Raw genomic sequence first — 13697 nt, forward strand, 5'->3', positions numbered from 1 at the left:
ATAGGCTCTCATTTTCTAAATGAATTTGGACAATATAATACATTCTCAAATTAAATTAGTAATAGGACATTATAATACGTTTTCAAATTAAATTAGTAATATGAATTTTTAAGAAGTATATCCTAAAAGTAATAGGATTACATGGCTAAAGATATTTACTTGTTCAATTTTATATGAATTAGACATCCCGAAAGTAATTATACTAATAGGATTCCTAACGTGTAGTATTATGTCCTAAAACTAATACGATTATAACGCTAATATCTAGAATTCCAGTTATGTCCTTATATTATGAGTTATTATGCTTAATATTATAAGATTATTTTTATAAATCGATATTGTATTCATACTTTTATAATAATATAGATAGATAGATATAGATATGGTTAGATATAGATTTTACTACAAAGTCGTCCTACCGAAAACTTTATAGCAAAATATGCAATTCGATCTTTTAGTACTTCATCAAAAACAAGTAACGAGCTGGTCGTTAGGGTAGGACCACCAACTTGATCCAAACTCCTAAGCTAGCAACGATAGCTCAACTTGCCAGTAATTTCCTTCACTGAAACCTTTCTCCTGTACCAGCAATAACCATTCAAATTTCACCACGTAGCAAACTTAGGAAACCTCATAAATTTTCTAGTGACACTTTTACCCTTCACATTGACACGCGTCAAATCTCTATGGACAGAAGCATCATATTACAGTGAATAAGCAAGTACACAATCAGGCGATGTGAACGAAGCACAAATTGTGGCTCAAAGCTTCTCCACTTCACTCTTTTTTCTTCGCTAAATAGTATTTTCTCATCTTCCTTCAATTAAATCGCCCACTCCAACGTATCAAACACCTTTCAACACTTTGTTATCTCCGCCCCCTTCTAATCTTCTTTCATATATATAGTTATAGGTGGCATTTGAATTCTCAATCTGATACTCCATTTTTTTGGAATCACGAAACCATTTTTCTTCGTGGGTTTTTCTAAATGGCTGCTATTATACAAGGAATTGGTGCTGCTACTGCACTTTCCTCAGCCAATTCTTTGGATTCCAAGAAGTCACTCTTCGCCAATTCTCGCAAATCTTTTTCAGGTTCGTTGTTTTATGAATTATTTAGCTATTTTCCTAAATTGGGTTTGTTAGTTTTGTTTATGTCTTTTCGGGTTTAATTGATTGTGTATGTTTGGTTCAATTTTTCTGATTCTTGGGTTTTTCTAAACTTTGTGTTTTATGGTTGAGCCATTTGGACCTTGTTTAGTATCCAAAGTTTGAATCTTCTGTGTTCAATTTGTGGATTTGTTTGTGTTTGTTGGTGCAGAGAGGAAAGGAAGATTTTGTGTGGTCAGATCTGATGGGCGTTTGAGCTATTGTTTGAACCGACGTGGCGGTGGGGGAAGAGCTGAACAAATAATTACTAATGCAGTTGCTGTTAGTATTCTTCACTCTCTCTCATTATGATATGATTGTGTGTGTTTATGTATGAATTTAATTGTCTACTAGCAGAAATGTGCATAAATTAGTACGTACTAAATTACTACTCCTTTTGTCCCAATTTATGTGACCCTCTTTCCTTTTTAGTCTGTTCCAAAAGAATTACAATTTTATATATCTTGAATCAATTTAACTTTAAACTTGTTATTTTGTCATTTTATGATTAACGATATGATTTGTAGCCACACAAATGTCTGGCTTGTTTTAGACCACAAGTTTAAAAATCTATCTTTCTTTCTATCTTAAACTCCGCACTCAATCAAATGTCTATCACATAAAATGGGACTGGGAGTAAATTTTATTATTTTTGGACTTTAAGATTTGGTGTTGTGTGTAATTCTTTTACAGGCAAAAGAAAATACTGCTGCTGCTTCTACTACATCCAAGCCGGGGTATATTTACTTCTCCTTTGAGTTTTACATGCACACAATGCATGCATATCTTTACAGTTCAAATTGCTTCCTTGTAGTTGCCAGTTGTCTCTCCTAATATTTGTATTCTAGGACCCTAATCATCATTTGTTTACGAAAATTCATGTCGTATGGGTGACCTGTTAGCAGATCAGATTAGTTAATCATGGCTGACTAGGGCAATGTTTGAGAATCTTGGCTTAAATAGGAGCTTGGTGGTAGGATTATGATTTGGTGGAGCTACTAATCTTGATGGAGTTGATAAAAGGAAATTGAAAACAATTGCAGTTGTTGATGCCGGTTCATCCTGCATTGAACATGTCTAATTGTCTTCTTTGTTCCGGACCGGAAACAAAAGAAAGGAGAGGGATGGTGGGAGTGATATGGTTGTTGTGTTTGGATTAGTACGAGGGATATAAAGCAGAGAAAAATAGAAAAGAGAGAAAGGAAAGGACTACGTAGCGAATAGAAGCTCAATGCTAGTTTCCATCCCAAAGTAGGTGTACATAGAGAGAAAACGGATACAATCTTACCGAATCTTTTCTTATAGCCAAACGTCTCCGTTGGACTTTTCTGAAAAAACAGGGAGTTATTAAGGGTCGTTTGTTTGTGGTATTGGAGCAATTAATCCTAACATAGAATCCGACATAAGATATACATTCTTGCATAAGATAATAAATAGTTTGGTTGGTCGCATAAGAAAAGAATAATCGCCGCATAACAGCATTTTGTTGGCGGTATTAAATAATACTCGAGTTAACATGCGGGATAGAATGTGAAATAAGAATACGTGTATTAGCAATGGAAGGATTAAACTATTTAAAGACAAAAATGTACTTTTAAAGTAAGTAATTCATGTATAATAATCCTTCATATTAGTCACTGCATAAACAAACCTTTATTGTAATTCCTGCATAACTAGTAAGTGAACCTAACGATCCCTAAAGCTATAAATTGTTTGTATTCTCACTTTTTCTTTCTTGTGGTACTTTCACTTTTTTATCTTTTATTTGCTCTAAACTGTTGAGCATCTTTATTTGCCATTACATGTATTTTATTAATGGGAAAACAACTCTAAGATGTTGGCTTATCCAAACAAGACAAAAAAACCCTAAGATGTTGCTGAAACCGTACAGCTATACGAAAGATCAATTCCTAGTTCCAGCTTGTAAGGAACTGATGAAATCTTAGATTGTGTCCATATCATTACACCAAAAAGCTACAAAAAGTTTACAACTGTACTGACATCTTGGAAAGCATTCTGCCTTGCGCTCCATTTTGCTGCTTGAACATGTCATGCGACTCACGAACAAAAAGAAGAGAAGAATATCCCTATAGGATCCTAATGATAAACTACATAGACCAGCATGAATTGTGACTCTCTTTTGAGATCTCACTGTCTCCTATTTGTTATTGCTTGAAAAATTCCCTTCAACTTTATATGGATTCCTTGGGGGTCCTTGCTAATAGAGTTCGCCAACCCCAGTTTATTTTAAAACTTTTCTTAAAAGTAAGCTATTAATTTTTTATTGTACTTTTTCACTGACCTATAACCCCAACATAGAGCTGCTTTTACATATGAGGTGTATTCCTTTCTTTCCTTTATAGCTGAAGCTTTTTTTGTTCTTTTTTTTTTAATCCACAAAGGAATATTTGTTAACTCTATTTGTGATACATATTGTAGCAAAAGAGAAAAATGAGTTGAAATAGTATAGCATTCACCAGAAGACATTTTGGTTTGGCACATTATCATATGTTTTTTTCTTAGTCATTTCTAGGTCAATGAGTATAATGTGACATTCACATATTTAATAAGGAATTCTTCTTGTCTAGCACTCATCAAACAACTTTTTTCCAAATAAATAAATAAATAAAAGAACCAACTTTTTTGTACTCTACAATATATGTCAATGAATATATTCTTCTTCCTCCCTCTCTATGAATTTCTATGAATGCTCTTAGCAGAAATATGGTCTTTGTTTTACGGAATAAACTCAAAATGGTTCTGTGTCACCGGTGTAATATCTCTAATAATGCCCCTTAGTCTATGCACTATCCCTCTTTTCCGAAGTTTAATGTCTAACACCACAATAGTTTTCCCAGCTTATGCAAGTACATTTGTGTATATACTACATAGTGAAAATTTTCAAACTATACCTGGTAAATACCAGTGTTGCTATTGAATCATCATATCAGTGTCATTGCTAAGAAAAGAAACAGACTTTTCCAATTCAATTTTGAGACTTGACTTCAAAATTATTGGTGTTTGGACTAATCATGCATGTGAATTTTCCTGATTTTCAGATCTACACGATATCTGCTCATGGTAAAAAAAATCGTAGAAAGTATAGCAACATAAACAAAATGGAGAGTTGATGATCCATATTGAACAAATACTTTGAATTATCAGGGGAAAAGGCGCGGTGGAGGTTTGCTTTTTTATTTAAGGTAGAACAGTTGCTATGATGGAGTAGAGTATTCTCTCTCTCTGTGTATATGTTGGGGGGGGGGGGATGTGCTAAGTGGAAAAATAGGAATGGATGAATGGTTTCGAAAACACACTAGAACAAGTATGCCGCTAGGAGAAACAAAGGGATCCGAACTTTACCTTTGAATCATGCCACTCAATATAGAAACACAATTATGTGATATTAGTGGAGAGAACTGGAATTCAGTTGTACTTAAACATCAGGCCAAACCAAATGTTTGTATTTATAAACCTATAACTGAAGTTAGAATTTCGTAAGTGTATAACAGATGAGATGTTACCCCTAGCAGATGCACTTATTGTTGCCAACTGTTGCTTGCTTTGCTCCTCTGAGAAACTCGTGATCTAATTCTTAGCTATAACTGGTTAAGCAATCTCATATTTAAACATCAGAGATCCCTCTGATCATTATTATTTTTTCTTTACCACTCTTGCTTTGCCTGTAACTTCCTTGTACTCTTGTCAAGCTATCTCTTTAGGAGCTCTTCAAAAGGGAGGTTACTTTCCTACTTCAAACTTGTTGAGCTTTTGATTTTTCCTTTCTGCTTTGTTGGGTTTGGACGTTCTAATTACATGAATGATTTGGGCAACCATATGCTAGCATAGAGGTCCCTACTTCATTATTTCTCCTCCTAATGCATAAGATTCCTGCTGTGGGATTCCAGGCATTTCTGTTACTGATCTGGTTGTTTAAGGGCTACACAGCTCGTTTAGTTATAATGGCGGTCATAACCAACATTATCTTTGGATGTATTTGAGTTATATGTGCTTCCTTGATGGGAGTCTTCCTAATTATTCGGTATAGATTATGTCCGTGGTTTTATAAGAATTTTATACTGTGCTTAATCGTTAAACTTACGTCACTGAATAGATCTTTGTTGGCTGGTCAGATATGCACTATTTTCTCATACTTTTTAATGTCGATCGTGGTGTGAATATCAATTACTACACAATTGCTCATGTACCTGATTGTTCTTTATCCGGCTTTCTTGTTGCTTGACCACACCACTTATGTGATTGAATTGTACATCTTTAGGCATGAACTATTGCTCTTTGAGGCACTCCGCGAAGGGCTTGAAGAAGAGATGGACAGAGATCCCACTGTTTGTGTAATGGGTGAAGATGTCGGTCATTATGGAGGTTCGTACAAGGTGACTAAAGGCCTTGCCCCAAAATATGGTGATCTCAGGGTTCTAGACACTCCCATTGCTGAGAACTCTTTCACTGGAATGGGTATTGGAGCTGCAATGACTGGCCTGCGTCCAGTTATTGAAGGAATGAACATGGGCTTTCTTCTTTTAGCCTTCAACCAGATATCTAACAACTGTGGTATGCTCCACTACACATCTGGTGGCCAGTTTAAGATACCAGTCGTCATTCGAGGTCCTGGTGGAGTTGGTCGACAGCTCGGAGCAGAGCACTCTCAGCGCCTCGAGTCATATTTTCAGTCAATTCCTGGAATCCAAATGGTTGCTTGCTCGACCCCTTACAATGCCAAGGGCTTGATGAAGGCAGCTATTAGGAGCGATAACCCTGTGATTCTGTTTGAGCATGTTTTGCTCTACAACCTCAAGGAGAGAATTCCAGACGAAGAGTATGTCTTGAATCTTGAAGAAGCTGAGATGGTAAGACCCGGGGAGCATGTTACTATTTTAACTTATTCCAGGATGAGGTATCACGTGATGCAGGCCGCGAAGACCCTTGTGGACAAGGGTTATGATCCTGAGGTCATTGATATCAGGTCATTGAAACCATTTGACCTTCACACCATTGGAAATTCAGTGAAGAAGACTCACCGTGTGCTCATCGTCGAGGAATGTATGCGGACAGGAGGTATTGGTGCCAGCTTGACAGCCGCTATAACTGAGAACTTCCACGACTATTTAGATGCCCCAATTGTATGTCTCTCATCACAGGATGTGCCAACTCCGTATGCTGGGACGTTAGAGAACTGGACTGTTGTCCAACCTCCCCAGATTGTTACTGCAGTTGAACAGCTTTGCCAGTGATCAAGTAGTAAAAGCATTTTGGTAATTACGCCATTTCATTGTGTCATTTGCTTATGTCGTAGTTCAACTTTTGATTGTCAGTTAAAATGTTTGATTTTGTTATAGATTTGAGTTTGTGGAACTTGCAAGTTCTAGTTAAGTTGAGATGTGTCTGTTGTTTTATTGTCTACTTACATCAAAATGGTGTTTAGATTTTTTATGTACTGACAAGGTTACAAGACTTCTTGGAAACATTATCATTTTTTTTGTTTCTTAACTTTGTACCTGATAAATAAAGCTGGAGTTCTCTTACATTTAAATATCAGAATGGGTGTTTGCTGAAACTGTTAAATTTAAGTCTCCCTAAGTGACTGGGAATACAGATGATTGGAACTCTTGCGCCATATTGTAGCAATACTATCCATGATGTGAAACCTACAAAACTAATCTTGTAATTATTCAAACTTTTGTTGAATATCAGAATGGGTGTTTTCTGCTTCTAGATTAGTAGAAAACGTATCAAATTTCTGTTCAACTCTGCGCTGCTGCTAGTTTATGTACTATGCTATTCTCATGAGCATGAGGAGATAACATTCAATTTGAGTCTTCTATGGTTTCAAATTAGGCGTGAATGTTATGCTTCTGTAAATTGTCACTAGATTGATGACCATTATGAATCTGTCTTTCTAATGGTTTACAAAGTTTATGTTGTATTCAGAAATGATATTCTGGATTTCTAACAATAGCGAAGTTTGGCTCTTGCAGTGTTATTTTTTGTTAAGGACGGGTTGAAGCCTTTAATGATGGCAGAGATGATTACAACACCATTTTATAGATAAAATAGTATTGTTTCAATACTTTGAATTCAAGATATGACTTAAAAGTTCCTCTTCCTTTAGGATTTGTTGAGCTAGCAGTCTTTACCTCACTTCTTTGTGGTTATATGGCCTATGGATTATGCAATGAGTATTCCGATCACTGGGCTTTATGCAATGAGCATTATTTGGAGAATGTTAGTGACATCAATTCATTCAGATGGTCCATCCTTATGTTGTGTGGATCCTTCTTCTGTCTTGACACACCCGTATCTGCTGGATGTGATAAGGGTGGGTGTATTTCGTGCGGATTTCGTCCATTATGTTGCAATATTCATTGTTAGCTCGACTCTAAAACATTTCCATGTGCATTAGTACTATTCTCATGTGGAAGTGTCAATAGGAATTGAATTTATTGGGTAGCTCATCATTTTTGTGTATCCACACAATTTTCATTGAATGTGTATGTCTGGTGATGATCCACACCTATATTGCACGGATCCACACCCGTGTCTAACATATATACTAGAGCTAAATGTTTCTTTATTGTCCCCTTCACAACCTAGTCATCTCAGGTATGTCCAAGTTATTATTTTCCAATTTTCGCTCTTTTAAATGGGGAATGTCAGCTATTTGATATGTCAATTCCTAGCAAGAATTTGCGCTCCAAGGCTTTAGTTCAGTGATAAGGATGCAACACGTGATGTATGTGTGGGTCAGGTGCATGTTACCTGTTCGCATCCTGCTGTAGATGCTGTAGACGAGGTCTGGTTTTGAGTGGGGAGGAGGGTAGTTGGGTACTCCTCGGCATCGAGTCGGACCAGAAGAGTACTGTACCTGCGACTGTTTGTTACATACTAGGTGGAAGGTAGGGGCCCTAGGGCGTGGTCTTTTTAGTGTTTCTGTATACACAAATGATGTGCTAATACTTAAACCAAGCGGACAAAGTAGTAGTGTACTTTGCCTACTCCATACCCAGTATTTTGTTTCAAGAAAATCTATGCCTGTCAGTCTGCTATAACATGATTTTGCTCTTCTTATTGATTATGTTGGACTGTATTCGTCTCTACCCATGTGGAAAGCAAATTAAATCAAATCACTTTTCTGGGATTTGGACTAGTCTGCCAAAGACTCCTCATGTGAGCTAATGTTCGTTCAACTTGTGATTGTTGACTAATTGACAAATTAAATCGTATTTGGTGCCTTAATATTTCTCCCACTTGGAGTGTTGCTAAATCATAATAATAATAAATGATGCTAATAAGAAGCAAGCTTGACTTTCTTAGGCACGTCTTGTTAGCATGTCAATCGGCTTGAACATTTATCTCATTAATGGCATCCTCATTTCACCTTGACAAATCTTAAATGTCTATGGTATTTGATTGAACGTTTAAAAAAATATTTATCCACGTAGGAATTGGATTTGCGTGTAATTTGGTGTAATTATACTTTTTCACATGTTTGTCTGGCCGAATAATTAGTTGGTCAGCATGAAATATGGTGTTAGTAAAAGGGCATAATTTAACTCTCTAATTCTCAAGGGGAGGTGATCATAGGCGGAGCTAGGGCAAAATGTATGAATTTTACCGAACTCATTGCTTTATGTTCGAATTATATATACATATGTTATAAAGGATTGGTTGTTCGAACTAAAGAATTTTGTTGCTTCCAATTCGAATTATGTATGCATACATATATATATATATATATATATATATATATATATATATATATATATATATGCCGATTTTTGCCTCATTGCATAACCTACAGACCTCGGTTACTCTTCAATAGTGTGGCAGCTTTAGGTATAAATGAGACTACAAAAAAAAAAAAAAAAAAGATAAATAGAAGAAGGGCAGGGAAGAAACGAAATTGTATGCTCATGTTGACAATCAAGAAGAAAATTACTTCCTTCTTTGTTGGGTTAATTGACACAAAGAGTTCAGATGTATATTCCTTGAATCTGGCTGTGGCACACAAACAAACAAAACTGCCCATACCCTGTTACTTTGTGAAGTGTGTGTGTGGTATGACAAAATATTTTTCAGAAAATGTTTCTCGTCCCCTTTTCCTTCAAAATGGCTCAATAATAAATGGAGTAATCACTTCTCAATCAAAACAAAACCTTGAAGTTGTGCAGAAAGTAGGTTCCAAATTGAAGAATTCGGGCAGGTACGTGGTTTACTATTTTCTCAAAAGGGGGTATGTTAATCGGTTCGTTACATATCTACTTAATTTCATTAGAAATAATGGCATTCCAACGTTTTGGTAGCTGTATATATATATATATATATAGATAAGTAAATACATCTATATATTTATTAAAGGAATAAAGTTACCATATATAATTGACATTATGGTTAAGTCAAGTGGCAAGCTAATAAATGTCAATAGTATATGGTAACTTTATTTTATATTTGACTATGTTAGTCAAATACAAATATATATATATATATATATATATATATATATATATATATATATATATATATATATATATATATATATATATATATATATATATATAAAGGAGGGACTTTGAAATTATAGATAAAGTTTTTAAATTTAAATTAAAATATTTTTTTTTATCTGTTGTTATCATGTTATCATACTTAATTCGGTTAATGATCATATGCATTCATATTAGGAACATTTGTTATCTTAATTCAAATTATTTAAATACTACTTCGCCTCTGGCAAAAAAAGAAAAAAATACCCAATATAATTATAAAACTCTTTTACATTTAAAATTCTATAATTATAGTTTTTAAAAATACTATAGCTAGATTTGAATAAATCGAATTTCTTTTAACATAAATGTAATATATAGGGTACACGTCTATGTTATCCAGATTAAAAAAAAGTTTAAAAGTTGATAAAAGTTTACTTACATATATAATGAAGTAAACCTACGTGCTAGAGAAAGAAACATTACAAAAATCAGTCAATATTCAAAACGGGTTATTTTTTCTCTTTCTGAAAAATATTTGTTTGAAGAGTCAATTTGTATAAACGGACATCAAATAAATAACAAAACTTTGGCTATACAATCGCTATCATTAATTTCTATTTAACACCCTCTAGAAATTGAAGGGTATAAGTCGAACCTCTTCATTTAGCTGTAGTCAAACCAACATTGCAAGGGTATAGTATTTTTTCTATTGAAAAATATTAATATTGTAACGACCCGACTTGTCGTTTTAAGAATTAACGTCCCGTTCAACGACTTAAGGTCCCGGATAACTTCATAATATGTATTATGACCCGCGGGTGTGATCGAGTTTGATTTTCAGAAGATTTAGAATTTAATTGAAAGAGAAATTCTCATTTTGAAGCTTAAATGGAAAGAGTTGACCAAAGAGTTGACTTTTGAGCAAACGACCTCGGAATAGAATTTTGATGATGTCAACAGCTTCGTATGATGATTTTGGACTTAGGCGCGTGTTTGGATTTGGATTTGGAAGTCCATAGGACAATTCGACGCATTTTGGCGAAAGTTGGAAAATAGACGATTTTTCGAAAGTTCGATCGAGGGTTGAATTTTGATAATGAGGTCGGAATCCGATTCTGAAAATTAGAATAGGTCCGTTATATCACTTATGACTTGTGTGCAAAATTTGAGGTCAATCGAACTTGATTCGATAGATTTCAGCATCGAATGTTAAAATTGAAAATTTCAAAATAGACTAAAGTTTCAAGTGAGTTCGCACAAGACCTAACTTCAAACGATCATACCTCTCTTTATATGAAGAGTTATATGGTGTGTTATGTATAAAAAGAAAGGTATATATATCTAGTTTCTAACTCTTTAAATCGTTCGTCATTTGGACACTCCTACAAGAAGTTATGACCAAATTACCAAAGGCTGGAAAAATGCGATTTTGCGACCAATTCTGCGATCGCAGAAGTAGTTATGCGATCGCAGAAGTAGTTATGCGACCGCAAAATGGTCGCAAACCTGTCCAGTGAAGGCCATTTCTGGGCATCGATTTTGCGGTACATTTTGCGACCCGCATACCCATTCTGCGGTCCATTATGCGACCGCAGACCTGCTTTCGGAGGGTTAATTTTTCTATTTTCATAACCCGACCATTTTTTAATAAATAGGCTTTGGGATTTATTTTGGGGCAATTATCTGAGGTTTTTTAGAGAGAAGTGAGAGTGTTCTAGAGAGAGGAAGTAGATGGAGTGTTTTGTTCATCAAGATCTTGTCCAAACTTTGAAATCCAACAAGGAAATCTCACAAGTTCTTCATCTAAGAGGTAAGGTTCCATACCCTAGTTTTCAATTTTGAATTTGGGTAGAACATGGTTGATTAGGAGTATGATTCTTGGGTATGAGAGTATTATTTATACATGTATGTACCAATAAAATTTATGGGAAGATTGTTGGGCTAAAAGAAGTAAAGATTGGGTTGAGGAGTGAAGTAAATCTTGTAGAAGAACCTTGTAACTAAATTTGCACATCTAGTGTTTGATAAAATGCTCAAATGAGCTGAAACCATGAAAAATCTTCCTAATTATGATTCACTTTTGTTATGCTTCTAAATAGATTGAAGTTGCTAGAATTTTTGGAACCTCGTAGTAATGTAAGGAAGGCTCAAGAAAGATTGGAGTCATCCTGAGGTCAATCCAAGCAAGAAGGCAATTTTGGAATATCGGCCTAACTTCCAAAAAGGTAAGTGTCTTGCTTAACTTCGAGTGGGGGAATTTCCCCTTAGGCATTGAGTCTTATGTGCAAATTGTATAATTGAAAACCATGTACGCGAGGTAACGAGTACGTACTTGGTTTATATGTGCGAATTTCATTGATTTAAAAATCCTTAGATACCCTTATGTATTAAATTGGAAATTATTGGCACTTATTAAATCCTCTATTTGTCATGCCTAGATTATTATTTGTTGAAATTATTTTTATATGATGATTTGGTGTGATTGCCACCTTGAATTTATGTGAAATATATTTTGTTAATATTTTGTGCACATTATGGTCGAGCCATGGGCTCCTTATTGTGGAAAATAATATATTTTTGATTTCTGTGGCAAGTTGAAATATTTGAGCACTCGATGTGCAATTTGTGATATGTTGTAATATTTGAGCACTTGATGAGCCATTTGTGATATGTGAATACTTGATGTGCAGTTGTTGAAATCATATTTACTTTGGGACTACAGAACGGTATTCCGGGAGATCCCCATGCCCTGCATAATTACTTTGGGACTACGGAACGGTATTCCGGGAGATCCTCCTGTCTTGCATATTTACTTTTGGGACTACGAGACGGTTCCTCGGGAGATTTTCTCTGTCTTGCATATTTACTTTTGGGACTACGAGGTGGTACCTCGGGAGATTTTCCCTTGTCTTGCATATTTACTTTTGGGACTACGAGGCGGTACTTCGGGAGTGCCCTTTTGTTGATATTTTTCTATGGATGCGCTTGCCTTTGGTTATTTTATTTTTTCGTAATTTATAAATTCTTGTATTTTTCCGTGATGTATTATTTGACTTAATATTAATTATTTTGTATTTCTTGATGTATTGTGTTGACCTTGACTTTTTCGTACGAGACTTTGAGGATTTGTATTTTTGGGTTGTATTTGTTTTTGATGATTGAGTTGTTTTAAATAAAAGAAAATTTTCTAGTATGTTTAATTTAATAAATTCTATATCCAAATTAGTAGTTTAGCTGATGCTTTATTTTAATGAAAATGTCATTTTTCCTCACCCAAACGATTTCTAAAGTAAACTTATCTTTTTATTGATTTCTTACTTGATTTAAATTTTTTAACCTTACTTTATTGAAAATAAATTGATCATGCGGATCTTATTTACATTGATATTTTGGTACGTGAGTTGTCTATGCAGTTATGAAAATAATATGGGCATGAGGTACCGGAGAAAAATATGATGATTTTATTATTGACACGTGAGTTGTTAGTGTGATGGCGATAGAAATATGGGCACGAGGTGCCGTGGAAAATATGAAAGTGGGCTGAGACCCGTAATTTTTATAATTTTGAAATGAGGTGTCACATGGTGACTTTTACTTGAAAATATATTTATTGGAAAGAATTATATTTGAAAGATAATTATTCAAAAAAAAGTATATTCGAAAGATATTCATCTTAAAGAATAATATGTGAAGGATTTATATTTGAAGGACTTGACTTGTTGATTGTACTTGTGTTCCTTATTCGCCTGAGTAATTATTATGATGTTCTTATTATCTTGTTGTTATATCATTGGTTGAGTTTATTGTTATCATTGCTAGTTGTTTTCCAGTACTATTGTATACTGCTATATTGTACATATTATTTGACTAGTGAGTGTCTTGACTGTACCTCGTCTCTACTCTACTGAGGTTAGTCTTGATACTTATTGGGTACCGACTGTGGTGTACTCATACTACACTTCTGCACATTTTTGTGCAGAGCCAGGTATTGGAGGTATCGGACCTGGATAGAGTTTGAGTGTGATCGCAAGGATTCAAGGTAGAGCTG

At 34.8% G+C, this 13697-nt stretch overlaps 1 protein-coding gene across 1 annotated transcript; it reads left to right on the forward strand.

Annotated features, from left to right (window-relative positions):
- The first annotated feature begins 739 nt into the window (after positions 1 to 739).
- On the forward strand, positions 740 to 6699 carry LOC104089851 (pyruvate dehydrogenase E1 component subunit beta-3, chloroplastic-like). Its single transcript, XM_009594852.4, has 4 exons — positions 740 to 1094; positions 1321 to 1430; positions 1842 to 1885; positions 5428 to 6699. Exons 1-4 carry the CDS (start codon positions 989 to 991, stop codon positions 6398 to 6400), a joined length of 1233 nt encoding a protein of 410 aa, XP_009593147.1. The 5' UTR covers positions 740 to 988; the 3' UTR covers positions 6401 to 6699.
- The last annotated feature ends 6998 nt before the right edge of the window (positions 6700 to 13697 follow it).

This window comes from Nicotiana tomentosiformis, chromosome 12, assembly GCF_000390325.3.
Source record: "Nicotiana tomentosiformis chromosome 12, ASM39032v3, whole genome shotgun sequence".
Lineage (NCBI taxonomy): Eukaryota > Viridiplantae > Streptophyta > Magnoliopsida > Solanales > Solanaceae > Nicotiana > Nicotiana tomentosiformis.